This window comes from Phaenicophaeus curvirostris, chromosome 5 (assembly GCF_032191515.1).
Source record: "Phaenicophaeus curvirostris isolate KB17595 chromosome 5, BPBGC_Pcur_1.0, whole genome shotgun sequence".
Taxonomy (NCBI): domain Eukaryota; kingdom Metazoa; phylum Chordata; class Aves; order Cuculiformes; family Cuculidae; genus Phaenicophaeus; species Phaenicophaeus curvirostris.
Genome location: NC_091396.1, coordinates 9,943,641 through 9,967,753, shown reverse-complemented (window position 1 = coordinate 9,967,753; position 24,113 = coordinate 9,943,641). Strand labels below are relative to the sequence as shown.

At 35.8% G+C, this 24,113-nt stretch overlaps 1 protein-coding gene across 1 annotated transcript in view; it reads right to left on the bottom strand.

Annotated features, from left to right (window-relative positions):
* SPON1 (spondin 1) overlaps positions 1 to 24,113 on the bottom strand; it is a 224,826-nt gene that overhangs the window by 102,904 nt on the left and 97,809 nt on the right. Inside the window, exon 6 of the mRNA XM_069857516.1 lies at positions 22,739 to 22,887. Coding sequence (XP_069713617.1) covers positions 22,739 to 22,887 — 149 coding nt within the window. The remainder of the gene's footprint in view (positions 1 to 22,738; positions 22,888 to 24,113) is intronic.

Sequence of the window (24,113 nt, the reverse complement as noted above, 5' to 3'; positions counted from 1 at the left end):
ATGTATGTTTAGAAACTCCCCGTCAAGGTGGAAGATAAGGTATCTGGAGTACAGACAGGTTCTAGCAGCCCGACAGAATGGGGACAGATAAAGGCATGAAAATTTGCTGAAGCCTTTTAAAATTAAGTAATTCCTCACACAGTAGCATTACAGTCATATTGCTATTAGGCTGCATTGTCAGCAAACACCTTAACGAGTCAGAAGCTTGCAGCCAAGCTACTTTAACTCTAAAGGTACCCTTAAGTCTACTAAATTTATTCCCACTTTATTGGCAAAATTTTTGCATTTGAAAGCAGGTACCAATGGAATTAAGCCACTTAAATTTTATTAAAATTTAAACAAAAGTCTAATTTCACAGGAAGTCAAAAGTTCTGAAGATAAAAATCAGTCTTATTACAGAGGTGTATATGCATCACAGAATCACAGAATCACAGAATAACCAGGTTGGAAGAGACCCACCGGATCACCGAGTCCAACCGTTCCTACCAAACACTAAACCATATCCCTCAGCACCTCGTCCACCCGTGCCTTAAACACCTCCAGGGAAGGTGACTCAACCACCTCCCTGGGCAGCCTGTTCCAGTGCCCAATGACCCTTTCTGTAAAGAATTTTTTCCTAACGTCTAGCCTAAACCTCCCCTGTCGGAGCTTGAGGCCATTCCCTCTTGTCCTGTCCCCAATAACGCTTCCAGAGAAAAAAACCCCACTCATCTGGCTATAATGTCTGATGACACAGGCTGAAAACAGGCTGACATGTTAAGCTTACAGCTCCATACGTTTAGATGCCTGTAGTGATCAGAGCTGTACGCACTGTGAGGCAGCAGTTAACCAAGGATATACCCGCATAACTACTCTACACATTTTCTTCTGATGCCAAGAAAAGCAGGGCTCAGCATTGGCCTCACCCACTTGGTTCATAAAAAGCAGCAAGAGGAGCGCAACTACAAAGATAACACAAAAGCTTAAAAGCCCGATGATGGTGAAGACAACGTGTACGTAATATTTCACTGTGTAACAACGGAAGCTAAGCAGAGTATGATACTTTCAACACAAGAAATTTAAATAAATACATAAATAAACTATATAAATGTTAGAAGAAATTATTTTAAATTTTATTGCCTCAGAATTGGCAGGGACCATCAGGTCTGAAACATTCTCATGGGAAATTCAAAGAGAAATCTATTGACATTTTCAAAGATCTTAATCTAAAATTGTGACTGGCAATGCAGAAGTTGTTTCTTTTCTGAAACAAAAGAAAAGCATTTGACTAACCAAGTTTTTCCTGTGTTTATGAAAGTCTCTTCATTCTGTTTTTTCCTGGGTTTCAAAGCATTATTTGGGAAGAATGTGTGTATTGGAAAAAAGAAGGGAAGAATAGCTTCCAAGATAGAAGAGAAATGTTCCCTTAGTTTTGATTTAGGAGCATCAACGCTGTTGGCAGAGGCTGATCTTTTGTGATTCAGGATATTTGCTTAGGGGAATCCTGCCTATCAAAAATTAAAATTAGTTCCTTCTGCAAAGATTGGAAATATGCTGTTTGCCTGCATAGTTTTGTTTTTCATTAATATGACATGATTCTAGTAGTGTGCTTCTTCAGCAGGAACAGACTTGTCCTTATCTGTCTTCCCTCATCTGTCAGAGAGAGTTCATCTTCCTTGATACAGATTTTGTTCTAGTACCCATAATGTTTTGATTCCTTTTCTGTCTCATGTTAACTGTTTGGATTCTTAGTATTGGTCTTACAGGAGGGGCATGACATTTTTCATTCACATTCCTTCTGTTGGCTATTTCAACATATGAAATAGAAACATTTTCTAATCCCATCACAATAAAGATGTCAGTTTACCCAAAAAATTAATTTAGGAAGAAAATAAGAACCTTTTTGAATCATCATATTTCAATTTTTTAAAATAAAATATTTATATTCTTAATTTGAAGTGGTTTTTTTATTTGTTTGAAATCACTAATTGTATGTATTTCTTCATTATATAGTTGGGCCGCCTACTATCACATAGTAGTGATAGTACATTTTCAGATGCTCCTTTGATAAAAATATGTTCAATGTAACACCAAACCCACAGAAATCCATCAGAAACAAAAAAAAGCAATCTATTTTACCAAAATGAAACCTTTTGAATAAGCTCGGAAAAATTAGTTTAAGAATTTTTCTGCTCATAAAATTGCAGAATTTTATGATTTTTCTCAAATTCATTAAAAACCACATGTGGTTTCTTGTTCTTTTAACAAAACTGCTCGCTCTGCATTGCAAATCTCCACAGAAAGTACAAGAGAGAAGTTATGAAACAATACTGCTTTTGTGGATCTTAAGTCAAGAGATAAAACTACAGTACTACAGGAATCACACACTGCTAATTCATGTAAATTAAATAGCACCATATTTGTATAACTCCAGCATAGCAGGAATAGTTAATTCAACTATATTCTTTCAGTTTTTTTCTTTCCAGAAAACAATGAAATTTTAAAAGAAGGAAGGAGAAAGTGAGTGACATGGGCGTACAAGGAAGACATGTAAATAAATACAAGAAAATAAAAAGTAAAAAAAGGAAAAAACCAAATCAATGAGAATTTAAAAAAAGAAAAAAAACACAACAAAACCAAACAACAAAGGAAATTGACTCCTTTGAAGGAAGTTAAGGTAAAAGAAAAGATACAAATAAGGCAGAGATGGAGTTACATCTGTTCAGGGCAGGAACCAAGGCCTCCAGCCAAGGAGTCTGGGCTTTTACTCTGCACATTCAAATTCTCAGAGGTATCCTTAGATAACAAGCAAGGGAGTAATTTTGTGTTCCACCAAAGACTTCCCACACATCTTTTCAACACACCACTTTATCTGTGCCTACTTCTTCATATATACATCGGGGATAAGAGCATGTCCTAGCCTTCAAGATATGCCATAAGATAAAAGAGATTGTGAGCTGGGTCTTCAGATGACAGCACTAGCACTGGTCATCAAATAAATCCTGCAAGTAACATATGGATATTGAAAGAAACTAAGCAATTAAGGAGACAGGCTTGAATTCCTCTCTCCTGTGCCCAAGTCCTAAGTAATTATAAGGAGAGCAAAAGCAGAACCATATCAAAGACCTATGGTGTGCTGTGATCCAAATAAAACAATTAGGAATCAAGGAATTAATAAAGACTTCATTTGTGTCAGATCTGAAATATCTAACCAATATAAGTGGCTTTAATTTGACATTTTTTTCTGGGGCATATGACAGAAATTTAATTAAATCAATACATTTCTCCTCAATGTTAACTATTGCTTTTTTTTCATGTCTATACTTGCCTCTTGACTGTTATTAAAGTCCGTAACTCAAGTCAAGCAAATGTGAAAACTTAAAGGAGATGCCTATGTTAAGTAGCCAATTAAATACGGGGGATATTTTTTTTTCCTTTTTTAAAACAGTATCTTTATTTTAAATAAGTAAATGTCAACAGGTCCAACTTCTAGAGCTATACATAAAGACAAAGGATATTAGGGAATAAATTGTGTGGAAATAATCTACAAATGGATGACTAATTAGTTGAAAGTTTTCTGATAAATACTTTGTCTTGTTTGAAAAATTTATGGGTACATTTTGAAAATGTGTACAAGACAACCTGAACTGCTACAGCTGAACATTTTGATGGACATATTAGAAGCTTTCTCTGAATTTTGCACAAGCAATTTTAATCCTACATGCTATGAAAGATTTTTCGTTATGGAAAATGCCTCTTAAAATAGTTACTTCTTAAGAAATATACCTGAAGAGAGAAACTCTTTAATTTAGTATGGAGAGGGGCTTGAGGTTCTGTTAATTCAATGAAAGCATACTTATGTGTCAACAAATGCCCACATCCACAAAACTCGCAGCAATGCACTGTGAATCTCCCTCTAAGATCTTGCTCGGTATAAACAGAGTCCCCAGAAAAGGGAAAATAAAGGTAACAACAGCTCTATTCTTTACTTCCAAGAGAATGAAACAAGATGGGGTCCTTATTGCCACACTAGAGGAGAGTATAAAATCTCATTGGAAAGGGAAACAAAAGCTGGAGTTTTAAATATCCAGTCATAACTGAACATGTGGATGCAAAAGCTGGGGGTTCCCTCCTACCATCAACCAAAACAGCTGTAGAAAAACCTATGATCAGTGCTTTTATCAGACAGACTGTTGGATTAAGTCCTTGTAAAACCACTATACTCTTGAATTTGGGGATATTGCCTTTTTCTAATAATTCTATCTCTAAATTAATTTTAATTAATTTATAACCATCTTCTAATAAGAATCTTTCACTGGTATTAATCTATGATTTGATATGAAAAGACTCAACCTATCTATTCCTTAGCAACGAGTTTACTCCGTGTATAAAGCAGCACTATTTCTAGCATCAAAACTGATTGCAGCAATCTGTGTCGTTCCTGATGAGAACTTCTGATTTTTTTGTCATTTGCAAAATAACTTTTTGCCAGCTTTGCATTTCACAAGTGCAACATAAAGAAGAATGCTGTTTTTTTTCCTGTATTTCCACCCAGCCTGATCAGCCTTTCTGCTTAAAAAGAGATAATTTTTTTTTAATTTTCTATTGAAACCTAAATCAAGCTAAAAGGACTATAAGAAGCATTCTTGAAAAAACAATCTGCTGCATTCTTCACCATTTAAACAGATCAGTTGAACGAAGTCACCTCAGTAAGAAAAAGACTAAGAGAATAGTGGGCTGAATTATGTTTTTTACTTTAAAAGTGATCGTTGTGTTTACCTTCAGAGAGCATTCTGAGATAAATGGCTGCTATTAAAGTGATGATCTCATCAGCACATGGCAGCCTTTCTCTTCCCATACACTGTGAACAAATAGAATTATCCCACTGCTTGGAACCCATCTTATTTTCTCATGCCTCACAAACTGAGAGAAATGAAAGCAGTGTCATCAAGTCTTAGCTGTTGTATAAAGAACAGGTCAAATTCCTTTCATTCACACTCACAGATGGGCAAAATTATTAAAAGGATTCCAAATTATTCTCCTCTTTCTCCTCAAATGACAATCAAATTATTTATCTTTTACCTTAAAAACATCCAGATGGTCCAGTCCTTCCAATTTCTCCTTCACTGCCAGCCTCCTCCTGCATGGGGTGCGGTATTAAGAGTAACAGCACAAACATTCCCTTTCTTGACAACTAAAAGCACTTTACAGTATTTTATAAGTGCTTTACAAAAGCATGTACAATATTAACTGTCACAACATATACATGTTCTGCCTAACATTACAGTTAATTCACAGACTGCCTGTCTGTCACAGGTACTAAAAGAGACTGAAGTGCCCAGTGTTGCAGGATGCAATAGCACTACCACAACCAAGGAATCCTGACTGCTAGCTTTCTGCCTTAGACAGTCATCAAGCCACTTTTCTGTGACCTAATAAAAAAGGTAACAAAATACATTCTACATCATACATCCTATCTTACTAGGTAATATTCTCGCTAAGTCCTCAGTAGCAGGTTCCTGTGCAAATTACGCTTTAAATACAGTTCTTTCAGCATTATCTCATAATTAGAGTTTAGTTTGAAGCAACTCTGAAAGTCATGTACAGTCAAAATCACTACTGAAAGGCACTGTCTAACAAAAAGAGCCTTTGACTTAGCTTTTGAACAGAATCTTCTTTCACAATTCAGTCTAGAGATAACACACAATGGAGGGACATCAACATAAAAATACTTATTGACAGAGGTTATGAAGTACTTTTCCATAGCTGCCAAGAGAAGCTTTACAAACACATTTGTTCTTAAATTGGTTCAAAGATTAATTCCCAGATTAGTCATTGCTTTATAACATATGTAAGGCACTTAACCACTCTACACTGATAAAATCTCTACCTAACTTGTCTGAGTATTACAAAGTTTCTTTTCTTAAATATTTTTACATTGTTCTGAAACAATGAGATGCATGCTAGTAGCCCATAGTGCCAACTGCATCCTGGGCCACATCAAAAGAAGCCTGGCCAGCAGGTCAAGGGAGGTGATTCTGCCCCTCTGCTGGGCTTGTGAGACGTCACCTGGAGTATTGTGTCCAATTCTGAAATGCTCAACATAAGAAGGATATGGAGCTGTTGGAATGAGTCCAGAGGAGGGCTACAAAGATGATCAGAGGGCTGGAGCACCTCCCATACAAGGACTGGCTGAGAGAGTTGGGGTTGTTCAGCCTGGAGAAGAAAAGGCTCCAAAGAGACCTTATAGCGACCTTCCAGTTACTGAAAAAGGAGTACAAGAAAGCTGGGGAGGGACTTTTTACAAATGCATGTAGTGATAGGACTAGGGGGAATGGCTATAAATTGGAGAGGGGAAGATTTAGGCTAGACAATAGGAGGAAATTCTTCACAATGATGGTGAGGCACTGATACAAGTTGCCCAGGGAAGCTGTGGATGCCCCAGACCTGGAGGTGTTCAAGGCCAGGTTGGATGGGACCTTGAGCAGCCTGATCTAGCGGGACGTGTCCCTGCTCATGGCAGAGGGGTTGGAACTAGATGAACTTCAAGGTCCCAACTCAAACCTTCTGTAAATAGAAAATAGAAAATATTACTAGAGACCACTGTAAGAAAATAATTCATGTCTTAATAATTACATTGAGGAAATATGTCATCAGTTAAGCAAATTGTATAAAATAAATTACAAGCCAGACCCTCCCCTTGCATTTTTATGTGCTTCATCAACGTGAACTAAATGAATATATTTAAATTTATTCTGTTAACACTTTAACGAGGAAAGCATTTACCAATAACCTCTTTTTCCAGAGAGGATCTAAGTTTCAAGGGACATAAATGACTAGCTCAAGGAAAAAGCAATGTCAGGCACAATGACTGAGCCAAGTGTAAGCCTACTGCCTTATCTGAAACTGGCCATTATTCTTATTCCTTTATTCCTCTATATTTTCGGCTCTCTCTTCTAAATCCTTTAAAACAACCGGGGTCTACTGTAGGTCTAATGGAAAACAACAGGCTCGTCTAAGAGGAAAAGAACAGGTAGGAATCAGACCTACTGCCTAACTAATATATCCACCAGTATTTATGTTATTTCACCCCAGTAACAGAGTGTTAGGAAAACAATAAGATCTTTGACTATAAATATTCGGATAAGAGAGCTATTGCTTGTCTCAATCATCCTTACTCCAGAGATTTCTCTCTTAGGTTGAAGTCTGACTGCGGATGCTTCAAGCACAAAGGCAACACTGTATTAGGTGCATAAGGCCTCATCTATTCTGCTACTAGGAAAATAAAATTTTACATGATCAAGAAGTTCTAACATTTTCTGTAAGAACAAGATATTTTTCCTGCTTTATCAAACAGACAACAGACCTATGGCATTTGAAAAGCAGTACATTTTACTGTTATTTGTTGGGAAATTTTTGTACTACTGTTTTTGTTTCTCTTTAAAGTCACCAGCACATGGGAAAGTTAAGGGGCTTTAGTTAACATTTGGACAGTCAAAACATATTAGCAGTATACCGGAATTTGTATAATTTACTCATAAATCTAATAATGGTTCACAATACGTTTTCAGCATACGCTGGCCAAAACAACAGTGGAACTGAAACAAAGCTGGGTCTTACTGAAACAGATGTTAAAAAGACAAGAAGGCAGAAATAAAAACTGACAAGGGACTCACTAGCTAGTTTATTACACATTATTAAATGTATTTATTTTCTTCCACAGAAAAAAAAGAGGGTGAAAAATTTTCACATATAACATTATTGATGAATAAATGACCTGCAACTGAATTCCTCCACTTAATTTGAACAGCTATTTAAATTAAACAAATATATACCCTGAAGAGTCTGCAAAGTCCTATAATTTAAGTACAGAAGAATTGACCGGATAATGGCATATGATCTGGGGCAGGATAAAACAAAGGTTTTCTTTAAGAGAAACCTGGAAAACAATTTCAGGAATTGATACATGTTTACTAACATGCTTTTCTGTGCAATTACAAGAAGATTAGAAGGAAAGATGAGATGAAAAGTAAAGGCAGGACTGAACATGTAAGAAACTAATTTCCTCTACTTTGCAAAACAAATACACAAGAAATGGCACTGCTACTGAGCTGAGTATAGGCTGGCAGAGAACATTTAAAGATAAGTGTCAAAGGAGGAAATTATCTCCAGTGGAGCTCCACTGAGATGATCAAGGGTACTTACGGCAGCTGTTAGTCTTTGGTTAGGAGGGGAGGCAGGAGCAGTGACAGGCTTAGGTCAGGTAGATGCAACTGTCCAAAGCCATAAAAAGAAAAGCCAGTCGCTGATAGTGGGACCCACTCAAGGACTCCAGCAGAGAGTGAGAAGGGCTTCTGGGATACTGAAGGTAACACTGCAGGAACACGTTCTGAGCAAACTGCCCTCTTCTCAAGATTATACTACAACACTGCTGAGAGTGATACATATCCAATCATGCTGCTAAGTGGAGCACAAGTAATCAGCTAATTACCTGCCTACATAATAAGTGAGGGATGTGAAAGTAAGAATGTTTTCATCCAGGGAAAACTGATAGAAAGAAGAAATAACTTTTCCTATAAGCATCACAGGGGCTGTGTTCCCAATCAAATGACAAGGCACACCAAACTTCAGAGACGCATGTCAAAACACTGAGACAAGTGGAAAAGAGCACCTTCCTTCCCAGACTGCAGTGCTGAGTTCAGAGCAGCACTTCAACTGAACTGCTAATGTGGGTAGCTGACCCAGTGCTGGAGATCTGGTGGCACTTGAGAAGGTATCTATAGCTAACCAAACTAAAGCACTACTGAAAGAAAATGGTGGCTTTCATGCCAAAGAATTGTTGCCTTACAGGCTAAGTTTCTGACTGAAAAAATGAAAGCCTTAATCTAACCAGAGATATAGTTGGTTAATAAATAAGGTATTGTACAACATCTCCTGACTATTTTAGTTTACAAGTCTAAAACAGCCATACTTATTAATCTTTCTGTGAACTCTACTAAAACTACTTCTTTTAAAATAGATTGAATATCATGTCATTTTGCCAGTCCCTGTAACTAAAAACATAGAATGACATTGTAGCACACCTGACTCCTTGAGAAAAGGGCTATTTCTTTGAAAGATCTTGTGTGATAGAAACTAGCAAGATCATTTTAAAAACTAAAGAAATAACCACAAGCAAGAGTACCCTAAAGCTTATCATTATGATTCTGAATGACAGCCATACCTTAAATAATTCCAGTAATATCGGGGCAGACAGAAAAATGCCCCAGAACCAAGCAGTGGTGGAGAGACCTCACTGTCAGTAACAATCCAAACTACTGAATATTGTTACCTCTTCAGTTGTCTGTGAACACCGACTTTAGAACCATGACACCGTTAATAATGAAATAATCAATAAAATAAATTAGTCCAGTTTCTCCTGATAAAATTAATCAGTCATTAATACCATACTCCTTCATATTTGTTTTGCAACCTTTGTCTAGTTCAGTGGACAGTAAATACGACCGTTACTGGCAAGAACAGCTTTGCAGTTATGCTGCTACATATCTTCCATGTATTTTACACCTGTTAATAATAAAATAGCAGTGACCTCTGTGTTCCCTGATGCCTTTTAAAAAGACTTTCACCATTTGAACATTATTGTTTTCTCTCAGAAGAAAAGAACAGTGGAAAAAGTAGTGAGGAACTACAGAGAATAAGGGAAAAACATACCATTCTGCAAGCCTAAATTTCTAAGAATAAAATTTTCATTTTGTTTCACGTTTGAGCATCCTCTTTGCAAATGCAGTTTATGCTCACACACTGAAAAATGGGTTACTCCATATCTCTACAAACTCATATTTCCACTGTTATTTAAACAAGAAATATATATATATGATTATATTTGACATTTTAATTAAAACCTATTAAAAAGTCTATAGCAAGCAATAAAGTATAAATCGTCCCCTTAATTTTAACCGGCATTGCAACTGTGTCATGAATTCAGATAACCATGGATAAAAATCTTTCACAGCTAAGAGCATGAGCTGAGCAAAAAATTCTGGGGCTGACATCTAATTAAGATATACTTCCCCCTGATGAAGAAAGTTCTTAATCTTTTACTATGTGTTACAGTGGTTCAGGGTTATATTTAAAAAGCCATTATAAAAGTACCTGACAGCAAAGTTAATCTTTATATTTGACAGATAATAGCAGCTTTTTTTGCAGTAAGTAGCAAAGTGAATATTTTATTTCTTTATAATCTAATGACCATTCTGTTTAATCTTAATGGAGTAAAGACGAACAAGAAAATATGCTTAGGGGATGTACTAATACATCAATTATAGAGAGTGGGTAAGTACTTTAAAAAGTAGCAGTAATCTATTGTAAATGAAGATCTCAATAAGCACTCCTAGCCACGGGGAGAGCTAAAAAAGATGCATTAAAAATCTATTCAGATTCTACTCATTATAGATGTGTTCTTCTCAGCTCTTAAGTAATGCAGCAATCACATAATTAACTTTTGAAAAAGAAAGCATTTAAAACAACTAAGTATCTATGGAACACTGTAGGCTTTGCCCTTATTTTGCTCAGTGAAAATGAATTTTTCCTCTCTACTCTCCTTAAACATTGTTGCAGAAGTGCTGAGACTCAAAAGCATTTCTTCTGAAGGTACTGAAAAAGTATAAATCCAATTCCACAAACAAATCAGACATTAATTTTTGGTCAAAGGAACAAGATAAGTAAAGAACACCATGTAAACAAACTCTGTCCCCACTTCAGTACAAACATCTATGTATCCCATATATAACTGGGCACTCATTTCCTCTGGAATTTCACTCTGAAATGCAGATTTGAATTTTGCATAGGAAGCTTTTTTTTTTTTTCCTGTAAAATAACTGAATGTTTTGATTTAGACCTTCTCCTGTGAGGTGTCTTTAGGTGATGCACCCCAAAAGTTCTGGATGTCCCAAACCCCCACACTAACTCCAGGAAGAAAGCTTACAGAATTTTCCAAATTAAGTCATTGGGAATAAAACCAACTAAGGATTTTGGCTGTGAAAATGTAGAGGGCTGATTCGACTCCCATTAAAGTAATGAGGAGCCTTTCAATTTAATCTAATGAGCATCAGTACTATATGCAGTAATTTCAAAGAAAGATGTTCCTACTCAGTAACTCTCAGGACAAAGCACTGTGGAAACTTATCTTCTCATAGATATGTCCTTGTAACTTTGAATTTGCCTACAAAAGTCCCAATGGTCTACTGCAGAACAGATCATATATGAAGACTGTTACTCTGACAGGAGTCTTTTGTGTGGTTCTCTTCCTTTGTTTGGCTATCTTTCAGCGTGCTGGAACATTACCAAGCTAAAATGCAAGAACACCACCTCTCCAGAACAACAGTTTCCACCTGGGGAGTTAATGCAGCATAACTATTGTCTGTTAAACTCAAACCATTCCTTATATTGTTGCCTCAGGCAGATGAGTCCCAAGTGTCCAAAGATAAACTGACTTTCACATAAGCAGGCTTCGGACTAAATATAAGACACATGAACATCATTGATATTACATGAATAATCCAGGAGTAACCTGTCTTTCACATTCTTAACATTGCTGAAATGATGTAAAATTCAGAACTAAGAAAGTATAGTCACCTACAGAAACTCATATGCACACATACAAAATATAAGTAGTAATTTGTAAAAATGCCTGTTTCAAAAGGTTCTCTACAAAAACTCAGGTCTGGGGTTTTCTGAACTCACGGCAGTGCTTGTATCTGATCAAAACCACTCTGAACAGCTTTGGGGCAACACGGTTGCTAATGGCAGCAAAAGCACTGAAGTACTGTTTGTGGCAGAGCTGTCTAAACCCAGGTGGGAATACAGGGCTGAGAAGGACTACAGACATGCAAACGTGCATTAGATAGTGATGCAGTGAAACATAGAGTCCTTACACTGTGATTTATATAAACTAAATCATTAAAGATTCTCATATAAATGCTGTTAGATTATATTCTAGCATTTAACACTTCAGTAAAAGTGATGAAGGTTATCCCTTCCTGAGCCTTTCTTTCCCTTTAGTCTATGTACATACACAAAAATGGCAGAGCAGAACAGAGGGAGAAAAAGCACAACAGGATTGCACATATGCACCAATCCTGGCCAATCTTTTGTGTAAAAAAAGAAAGAGGAAATGCCAAAGTGGCAGTTGACAGACAATTTACTGACAGCTTTTATATCTTACGATAGGTGTTTACTGCGGGCATTTCTCTGCTTACATAACCCAAATGAAACATTTTTATTTGACTACTGACTTGGCAACACTTTATAACTTAATTTTAGGGGGTGACTATTAAAGTTAATTTACATGGGGTATAGAAAAAATGAATTTCATTTGCAAAATGAAAAGAAACTACTCCTGTACTACATTTCCAAGAAGTTCCCTGTGTGGGATTCAAACTCCTATACTTAAAAGGAAATCATGCTTTTTCAATTTGCCATCAACACAAGCTGTTTCATGAGTATTACCGTACAAAGCCTTGTCATATAGTTTAAATAACCCAGAGATTTCATTTATTTGCAGTACTGTAGCTTTTTTGAGCCAAGAAGAAATGAAAAGATAACAACAAACCTTGGCTGCAAATTATTTTTCAGAACTTCTTGATGCCCTTCTTAATCTAAAGATTGGGGGGATGCATGGATATTGTGTTTTAAGAAAAAAGAATACTGCTATTCATGGCTGTATATTAGTCAATGACAACTTAGCCCCTTGATAAAATGTCTCAAGAGGAAAAGCTAACAATACTCAGGCAGATTTTAGATAGTGTATATATCTCGTTACATAGGTATGGATAGCTACAGGTTTTTGATGTAGTTTACATGGATAAGAAAATTATCATTGACAGCCTTCTCATGTGTAAATTTTAACCTATACATATCAAATGGCCATAAGTATCTTCATATATAATATATATTTTTATACACACACATTCTGCTTTGTATATATTGCTTTAAAACTAAGGATGAGAAAGATATATTTAATCCTTTGTTCTTTATTTTAAAGCACACAAGTTGCATAGTCAAGTTTTCAGCAGAATGAATGAGATAAAATTATTGAAAACTGCTTTTAGAGCAGATGTAAGAGGAATGCAAGCAAAATATCATACATGTAACAAACTATGTTCTGAAAATTGCTGTAAGAAACTGACGCTGCAAAAATAGAATGACAGTGATGATTCAGCTGAGTATTTGAACTGACCTACTTGTTCTGGAAGAACACTAGAAACATGCTGCATTTTGATGTTTTGGAGCATGAATGTAAGTAACAAGAAAAAGCCCACTGAAAAGACTCCATAGATATTAATTAGTATAGTATTAGGTTCATATTTGACTATACATATTTACAAAATTTAAACTAGAATGTACATTGCTCATGTTAGAAATAAAGGAGTTTGTCTTCAAAGCACAGCCCCAAAGCACACTTTCTTCCTCTTAGCAACTTGAACATGACATGAACAATAAACCATCATTTTCCAGACCTTCACCCCCAAGAATACAAAACCAAATGAAGATTTCATTATAGATTAAAGAACTGAACAAAGTTATAACTTCTTCCTCTGTGGACAAAAACATCATTTCCCCTCTCTTCATTCCCCTTATTCTGATAGGAAGAATTCTCTCTCAAACTGAAAAAGTAGGTACAGTTAATAGATATATAGAAAGGCTGTTTTAAAGAGTTGTTTTCTATGTTGGTATTTATTCTTAAATAAGGCATTTTTGAAGTATTTAACACATTAAAAGTACTGAAACCATTCAAAAAGTCAATTATAAAGGAATAGGAGTGGTGCAAAATCATTGCACCCACATCTAAATCAGTATTATCTACTTATAGGGAATAGAGCACAGATAGTCATTTTAAGATGCATTCCATTTCTGTAAATATAATAATTTATCCAGTCACCTAGCTTATTTTTTTTCTTTCACAAGATTGGCTATTATCATATAAAACAAAATGTGATTAGAGGAATATGCTAACTTGTCGAAACTGCATTACTTGCTGTACAGGTAAGTTATATCTACTCTTGATTCTCTCCTTTCCAATAACTTCTGTGTAACATTTTTTCACAGAACGTTCTTGGAATAGCAGATATAAGCAATGGATAAGCCCATGATATAAGCAATGATATTTATTTGAGGATATCAGTGACTGAAGCAAGAATATAATGAATGAGTTGTGTTATGTTTAAAGGAGAGAGCCGAGAGAATGCAAGAACATCTCTTTAAAAGGAACCTAAAGAGTCTGTAAGCAGCAATTAAGGACAATAACAGACATTTTCATTTGAGCCCTGTGTTAATTTGATAATCCTTTTCAGGTCACAGCATATATTATAGCTCCTAAACTACTCCATGTTTTATTTTATGTCAATGTTTGACTGACGAACTTCAAAGAAACATACAATCTGCAAGTATGCCATTCTTTCCTGAGCTGAAGACTAGTCAAGAGCATTAATCTCCCACCTCCTAAAAATAAGTAATCCTGCTTTTGGTTTTGACTGACATAAAAACTACAACATGTTACAGTGATTTCAGATACAGACTAGAAAAGAAATCTAAAAAAATAAAGTTAAAAACTGACGTAAAGACTGACGCTTATCCTCCCTATTTAGAGCCTCAGGCTAGTTGATTCATTACATATTAATACATATGTAACATAATATCTGGTTATATCTGTTCATTGCACATTAAATGCAATAAAAATAGATTTTTTGAAAACAGTATCTGTAACCTAGATTTGTGAGAGAAGCTGTCCTATAAAATGACACAGGTGAAGTAATATTCATGTATTTGCCTCCATATTTAGGTTTGGAAATAGATATGATATTTGCACATGGTGTTTTTCTGAATGTTCTGCTGGAATTCAAGTGGAAGCAAGCATTTGATATAATCGCAGTAAGAGAGTTCTGCACTGAGGTTCCTAAACAAACAAAAAAAGCCCTAAAAACCTAATGCCAGAACTATGAACTTGGCAGTGTAAGGGTTTTTTCCTTAGTCTTTGTTTAAGTTGAAAAAATATCTGAATAATTAAGCATTTGCAAGTCAAATGAGCTAGTAGGACTCTTCAGCTTCAGCTGTTACATCGTGCTGTTCCTTTGAACAATATTTACACTGCAACAAGAGAGAAAGCAGGGGAAGATCATGTGGTTCCTGACAAATGCCACTAATGAGAGTTCAGGCACTTCTTTAGTATTTGCAGCACCTCCTTAACAAGCAGCTAAACGCCACTGGCTATGCAGCCACTGCATTTTAATCACAGGTTGAGCCACTGCAGATGAAAAGTGTTCAGGGAGAAGTTAACTCGTCCCTAATTTAATTTTTAGTAGTACTCTGACCCATAAAATACAAACTTTGTTAAAGCCAGCAGGAGTTTCGGCAACGTTTCCCAGAGGAGGAGGAGCCCAAGCATCTGGTCTACATGCCTGTCAAACAATTTAACGTTCTTGGTGTAAGCTCTTTTACAGATGTTTTGCTTAACATTCTGCTAGCATTGCTCCAAGACAGTTCCTGAGTGCCTTAGTGTGGGCCCTCCAAGGCATCTGCTGTGTCTTTTTAGGATTTAGAGCTGACAGTCCAAGACAGAGTTGTTTCAAGCTATAAGACTGATTTCTCTGACCAAAGCCTGGTGTTAGGAGTGCTGAACTTCTGCTATCAGATGGAGCTTTTCCCTCAGTATTAGAAGCACAAGAAGAATCAATTCATCTGAAATGTTTGTGTTTTAAAAATACTGCTGTGGTAGACTGAAGAAAAATAATTTTAAAGTCATTCCAGGGTGTCTTTCCACTGGATGAATCTGCTACAAGATGGTAATAATTTTGTGACAGCAGAACAGTATGATAAAATCTAACTGCAGGAAATTAAAAAGCAAGATATTTTAAAAGACTTTAAAATTAGCAAATAATGTCTAGCAATACAATTATATTAGCTTGAACAGATGACATTTCCTAGTGAATTTTATGTCTCTGTACTGGAAAGCTGAAATTATTGCATACTGTCCAAATGAATGAAACTACCAGAAGCAGAAGCAACCGTTTCTCTCTTCTAGCATTGCTTCACTGCAATCCAGGCAGTCATTAAAGAGGCAGAGAAGCTTTGATGGGTCTCTCAATTGTAACAGACGTTAGAAAAGGTTAGGAATTCTTGTTGGTCCCAATTCTACAAGATTTAGCATCAGAATTCACTGAGGGAAGACTAGTATTTGACATAAAACTGATTTTTTTTTTTTGAAGGGTCTGTTTGCTGCAAAAAGAACTTTACCTCTTTTAAAAGTTTTTATTCAAAGAGAACCTGATTATTGGCTTTTACTGAAAAGCTGTATTTCCTCCTGGTTTAATATTAGAAATCTGTGATAATTGGAAGGAAATAAGCAACAAGGCAAATTAAGGTAAATTAAAGAGAGACTAGCTGTTGAGATACCTGATAGAACTTTAACTCATTGTTTAGTCATACAAGTTGTTTCAGAAGGATGAGAGGTCACAAAATGGAGTTTTAAAAATCAAGCTGCCTTATGTATTATCAAACAGTACTGCAGTTAAAAGCACAGAAAACAAAAAAAAAAGGAATTTTTTTTTTTAAAATGTGTCTTTTCAAAATGAATGCTGTAATTTGACCAACATTAGCATCGTGCTTGCAGCAATTAATCATGTAGCCAAAAAGAGCAAACTGGCATATCTTTATTATTGTCGAGTACTAAAAAAAATAATGCAATTGTGATGTAGAGGTTTTGTTTGTGTGTTTGCTAAAGAAAGCAGCACAAACTGTGAATCATCCTAATGATGGTTTCTGTAGAGGCTTACTAAAAGACAGAAACCACCCTAGATAAAGTGTTCTGAACCATGTTGCATGAGTTATGCACTGGTAAATAAAGCTTCCCTTTATGACATAAATAAACTGCAATTTCTTTCTGGCATACATTTAGCATAGTAAACAGGCATTTCAAAATTTATAACTACCAACATACCAGAGATTTAAAATTATTAATGTATATCTTCCAAAAGCAAAAGGATGAAGTCTACCACTTAACATTTTCAAAAAGCATAAAAAGTACCACAATTCACAATAGAGGTGTATGCACAGAGCAGGAGAGGAGTCTAACAAAGCAAACAAAAGTCTAGATGCAAATTTATGATCAAGTAGCTTGATCTGCCCAGACTTAGATTACACATAGCATTAAAAATATGCAGTCAGAGTGCAATTGAAGTAAAAGCATTCTGGGATAGTGTTTACCATTTCTCTGTTAGATCAAGTCCAAATCTACTTAAAATCTCTGTGGGCTTTGCACAGAATCCTAAAGGGCTTTTGGACTGTTTATAAGAATGATGATTGTACTTTTCATATTAGAATTTATGGCCATACAAGCATTTCCAAAGTGTTCCTGTCTTTTCAACAGAGGCTTGTGCTTCTGCAACCTGAATGGGAACTCAAATCCCCTCCTGCTCACAGAGGAGGAAGGGGACTCTGGTTATGTTGACACTATTCACCAAAAGATTGGGTAAGCAAAGGCAGACAACCCAGCTGGCAATTTCTTCAAGTTTCCATGAGTAACAACAGTAGCAGAAATACTAACAGTAATACGTGCAGAATAATCTAAGATCCTGTGTATGTTTTAATCTCTACCAGAAACAAAGGCTAAATCATCACGTTCTCACTAATTTTTTTAGCTACTTCAATCTAGCACAGACTAACTACTTCTGCAGCAATCACTTTTTTCAGGTGCAAAGTTCCCTTATTCTCAAACATTGTTAGGGGTTTCATGGTCTCTGGAGCTCAAATGTTCAGGAACAATTTTTAGCTGTTCTAGCTGGTTAGCTAATTTTAACTTATATAAGCACACTGTAACAGATAAGTCAAAAAGCAAACTTTTGAGCCTGTTTCAGTAAACATGATAATAATTTGCCTAGCACTATAACAAAAAGTAATCAATATACTGCAGATTCCTCTTTGTAATTCAGGTGATTTACCACCTTCAGTCAGAAAAATATAATGACCCCATTTTTCTGCAAAGAAGAACATAGTGCTGTGCTACAAAAGAGATAAAGAAATGGTAACTATTGAAGTGAAATGCTGAAGATTACACTTCTCAAAAATATCAATCAATCAAGATCAATCCAACAATGAAATTACTTTAACTTTGGCTCCCTTTCCTTCTTTAATTTTTATTAAATGGATATATTTAAAAAAATCCAAACCAGAAATATTTTGTAAAAATAAATATTTGGATAGACTCATAACAACTACATATTCTATTCTGTAGAAAGTTTTGGATATTTCAGGTTTTATCTTCAATTTATAAATTGTCTTCACACTTTATAAATTATCATGTGTCAAAAAATTTATTAACATCTTACTGGAAAGCAGAACTTTCTCTTCTCAAAGGTCTGGAGGTATAATCAGCTCTAATCTGTGGCCGCTGAAGACAATGGAAAAGTCATCCCACTTACTGACATTTCAGACAGCATTAAACCAAACCTGTAAGAACGTCATTTCTGTGAGCACAAACTGAATTTCCTGGAAATAGTGCCAAGGTACAGAATATTATTTATCCTGGTTTCAAAAAAAGGGTGATAAAATGACTTAGTATTTCTCCTAAATCAATTAGGCAAACCTAAATTAGCTCTTTTCAGGTATGAAACATTGAAATCAAAGAGGTATGATTATGTCTCTATTTTAACCTTCTTTCATCTGCCTAAGACATGATATTTAGCATTGCACTTTATTATTTTTGATTCATGTTTCAACCCTCTTGTTTGTTTGTTTGTTTAAACAGAGCAATCACATCCTGGACACAGAATTCCCCTTTCATATTCTGCATTTGTTTCTGCCCAAGCAGTTTATCAAATAACAGGTTCTGGACAAATCAGACTTTCTGCAAACAAAGTGAGAGAGGGAATATATTTCAGACATACACGAGGTCAGTGAACATTCTTTTGCTCACATAATTCCTTTTCCATCCTTTGTTTGGTCATTTATAACCCCTGAAGTATAACGCATGAATTATCCTATTGAACACATCAACCACTTGACAGATTGTTTTAGTAAAACTCTTATGAGCTGTGGCTTTCCTTCCAGGCTGCCAGGAAATCTTGAACAAAAAGGCTGATTAGTTTCTTTAAGTTCTCCCAGATAAACAAACTACAAAGCAAGTTTACAGTACCCAGGATCACCCATGCAAAAATATCACAATGGCTCTTTACAGTAACAACACAAATCAGAGCATCCGAAGGTGCTCAGTCAAGAAGAAAAGCTGATGATGAATCAGCAGTCTGTCAAATGGGGAGCAGAAATTTTCATGCTTGAGAATCTTTACCTAATGACATACAATTGTTAGGACATTTCTTTAACAAAGGTCTGTTTAAAGAAGGCCCTTTTTTCTTTTTTCATACATGGGTTTTTTAAAATAAAAATTAATTAAAATAATTAGATTTTTTTTCTTAATAAAACCTTAGCTAATGTCAATGACACAGATGCCAGTTACATAAACATGTCCTAGGTACTCATTAAGTAATTGCGCACAAAACAGAGAAGACATACAGCAGATTTCAAACCCAAGTCAAACCTTGTAAGAACTGCATTATCCGCTGTGAGCACGCTGCAGGCAAGTGGCCCCAGCCCTGGGCTGCTGCACAGAGCTCTAGGCCAGGCAGGCACCAGAATTAAGCACAAAAATTGCCCTTCTTCTGTTTTCAAAAACCTCAAAAGCAGCTTGGGAGGGTGATTTTAATCAACTCCATCCTCCCATCATCCCACAACAGAAAGCTGGGAAGATGGAAAGGGGGATATGGATCCTGGGATAGATTAGCAAATGTGGGGTAGGAAACAATGCTACCAATTTTCAAGGCAGGCAGGGATGTTGCAAGGGAGAAAGCTCATTTTAAAAAAATAAAAAAAAGGGAAAAGCACTCTGTCTCGGTGGTAGAACTTCACCTTAGTATCTCCTAAAAATATTAGCACAGCCTAAACACGTGATAAAAAGAACAGAAAGTCAAGTAAAGTAGATAAAAACATTATGGCATTGTTCTAGGTAATAATCAGTTACAACACTAGCTCATTGCTTGGATTAGACTGAATTAGGAATATCAGGGGAACTACTGCAGGTTTGACAAGATCAGATCACCCTGACGCTGAAATGAACTGTGATATTCTTCAATTTCATGTGCGATTTTAGCACCCACTGAAATTGTAGCCAGTTAGTGAAAAGTCACAATCACCTCTAATTTGTGTCTGGTTTATAAATAAATACATCTGCTTTCTGCAAATACATGGCACATAATGAAAAAGAATACAGAATTTGGAAAGAAAGAGTCATGATTTTCATTCTTTTCCATGTTTCTTTCAAATGCACTGCTTCTGCCACCAGTGCTCAGTATGACTTTTCACAGCTGCACCCCTACTTGCACTTCATCCCATACCTTCCCCATGCCCCTGCTGCTTCTGGACCAGACCTAATCTTTGCTTAGCTACAATTCAGATGCACCAAACCCTTACTTATAAAGTATTTGTGAAGACTGTGCAAAGAAATTCTCTCTTTTTTAGAGCAAAGAAAATAATTAAGAACATTTTCTTTATTTCATGTGGACATACTACGAGAAAATCTTGATTTCCCAAGCAAGCAGCAAAAATGATAAATTACATGTGGTATACAGAATACATTGCTATAACTGTAATCCTTCTATGTTTATACAGTACTGCTAGGATAAAATCCAGCTACTTCTAAGTAAAGGTGCAAAAGCAAGTTATCTAGCATCAAGGCCTACTTTTTATTCCCATGTGCACCAAGGCTTATTGTAGGAAAACGAGAATAACATACCCACCATCACATCTCGCCCCTGACATTCAACTTGTTTTTTCCCATTCATATTCCTTATACATCCGTTTCATGTATTGAATTATAAGCTGGTTTTATTTTATTTTTCTTGGGTTTGTGAGTTTCTTGTCAAACACACCAGCTGTTCTTGTACCGTGACTATATACACTGCAGCATCACTAAACAGCAAATGAAATTTAGTATGTAAAGCCTTTTACTGTACAAGTTTACTTGTGGGCAAAACAGTCCTTGAGATTGTTGTATGCTCTCTATATAAATATAATTGATTATTTTCTTGTCTCTCTCTCTGTAATTCTGTAGATAAGCTAAGTGTTATCTAGGTGGTGTCAAAATACTGTCTTTTTAACATGCAGCAGTTACCATAAGTGAATGTTATTAATCAACAATATCACCTTAAATAGTGCTTTAAGTTTTGCTGACCTCATATTCAGAAGTATCAAATAAAGGAAAGATCACATAAACGCAGCAGAACCTATTGAAGATAGAGATGGTTTCTTATATGTGTTCAAAATTAAGGAATAGATTATTTTCTCTGAAAACAGATAATTGAGGAAAGCATGCTTATGATACTTGAATAATGATTAGAAGGGAAAGACATTACTGAAGTGTAAAGTACTATTTTCCATTCTCAAAATATATCTGTACATTTTGATAAAGCAAAAAGTGTCCCAGAAATACAATAAGAATATTGCATAACAATTAAATATTAAGTCACGCCTCTCACAACATGCTAAAGGCTGGCAGAGCAAAGCAGGAGCACAAAAAGGCCGTTAGCTCTCATTTTGCTCTCCCCTGCAGTGTGTCCCTGCTACACCACCTGACTATTCTGCCTCGGACTAGGTCTCCTCGCTTGTATTACTTTATCAGTCTTGGGGGAAAGTCAGGAAAGCAGAATCCGACAGTGACTTCAGTAACCAAGATCAGTCTTTAACTTTTCTTACTGAATGCAGTTTCCCTTCTGCTCCTGTTTGCCTGTACAGGGTGATAAGCTGTTGGGAGCAATTTCTGCTTTCTCTCCCATGTAGAGCTATCATAACTACCTATTATATATGCACTTACATGCACACATACATCTACATAAAATTGTACATATAGCTTTATTATATGTAATATCACATATGTCTTATAACTGAGCTCAGTTTCCAGTGACTCCTTAAATTTCACAGAGGTAGGTGTCCTAATAATAACCATCACCATGTCCTGGGATATTTTATTTGGTTCCTTGTTCCTTGATGTAATAAAATGAAAATAATCCATAAAATATTTGAAAGATTGATTTCTGTTCAGTTGAATCAATCCCCTGTGAGACGATACACTGTAAAGGCTCTTTTGCCCTTAAACCATAATCCTGATTCATCACATTTTATTAATGCAGTTGTGTAAAGTTTTCCTGCTCAGCAACAAAAATCACCTCCCTCTCCTGTAAGAGCATTTCTAATCTGGATGAATCTGCATAAAATTACAAATAAGGTGCTTGCCAGGAAAACAAAAACCAAAAACATACATCTATCTATATATATATGAACACTAAAATATACTATAAACTAAAAATCACTACTTCAGAAAAGAATAAAGCATACTGCTTGTCATCTTCAAGGTATTCCTTTAGCAAATGCTTAGTGTCTTCATGATTAAGTCTGGAAGGATTAATTTTACTTTTCTACCTCTGATTTATGCCTTGCATGGCATATAGATTTTCTAAGGTCAGAATACCACAACTTACTTGTCCTTTCACAGACAACAGCTTTTGGCAGAGTTCAATGAGTCTAAAAAGACAAGCAGATCTCTTAACCTGCTTAAATGAAAATTAGCCAGCAAAATTACATCTACAGACATTGTCAACGACAAATAACTCACAGGATAAGGCAGCTTTTTAAAATGTATGAACCAAATTACACCTACTTGCTGTCGAATTTCTTCTTCCATCTTAACTGGGGACCCCAGCTCTGCAACTTGTTTAACACCTTCACTAGCATATCCTCCGTACTCCCAAAGGATGTAGTTCTTTGAGTGAGAACCACCAATGATCGCAGACCAGTGGTTGGTGCGTCCTTCGAGGGGGAAAAAAAAGAAATTACAAATCAGCCATCTAGACAGCTGCAAAGCATAATTCCTAATCTTTTATTAAAGTGAAAGGTTTGAAGTGTCCAGTTTTCACCAGTATCAAGCATGTGTTGCATGCTGTCAGTTCTCACTAAGCCACTATCTTCACAGTAATAAGAACAAGATAGTGAACTACAGAAATATAGCATAAAATTATTGGATATAACATGGGCTGAAAAGTATTCCAGACTGTATTCCAGCTGATCAAGCAACTCCTACAAACAGATAGGCTTAGTATAGTCTTTCTTCAGCAAAGACTTCACTTCTCCAGGAAGTTTAAAGATCATTTTATTTTAGTTTTCCATGCGAAATATTTACAGGATGAGAGAAGATAGCTTCAAAGTGCACGAGGGGAGGTTTAGATTAGATAACAGGAAACATTTCTTCACTCAAAGGGTTCTCAAGCATTGGAACAGGCTACCCAGGGAAGTGGTTAAGTCACAGTCCATGGAGGTATTTAGAAGATGTATAGATGTGGTGCATCTGCATACTTAAGTTATACATGTATCATAACTCATTCCCGCACTCTCACCCTGACTTTTATAGGAGGGGTTCCATTTAATTTAGGGAGGGAATGAAGAAGTTAATTTTCATGCTTCTGTGTTCAGCTGAGTTTGCTTGCTCAAATTTCTCAGTGAATGAGTTGTGGAGTTATGCTTGTTTCTTGTTTGTTGGATAGAAAAAGAAACAAAATTAAAAGATTAAGGAGAAAATGTTAGAGAAGTCTGATGGAATTGAAAAGAGTGTTGAGTAGAAATAAGGAGTCACAGAAGTCCCACAGTTCTGGAAATAAAAATGAATTCACTTAAGTGCCAAATATATTCTGCAAAGATACGAGCTTAAAGGAAGAGGGTGAGAAAATTAACTGTTCACATAAGCAGACAGTCTGGTAACAGTGCAAAGACTGTGGAAGATGAAGGAGACAGAATGATGGAGTGAGAAAATATTTAACATTTTTCTTTGCAATACAAAAGGTATAGAGTAGCAGTAAAAACAGCTGAAAATTAGAATAAATGAATGAAAAATGAATAAAGAAGTAAACAAAAGGAATGCAAATTTAAGATGTGAAAGGTAGGAAAATGAAATTGAAAAAGACAGTGTAGAAAATTGAATAGATAAACTGAGATGCAGGAACCTAATCGCAGGAGAATAGAAAATAGATTAGAAATAAAAA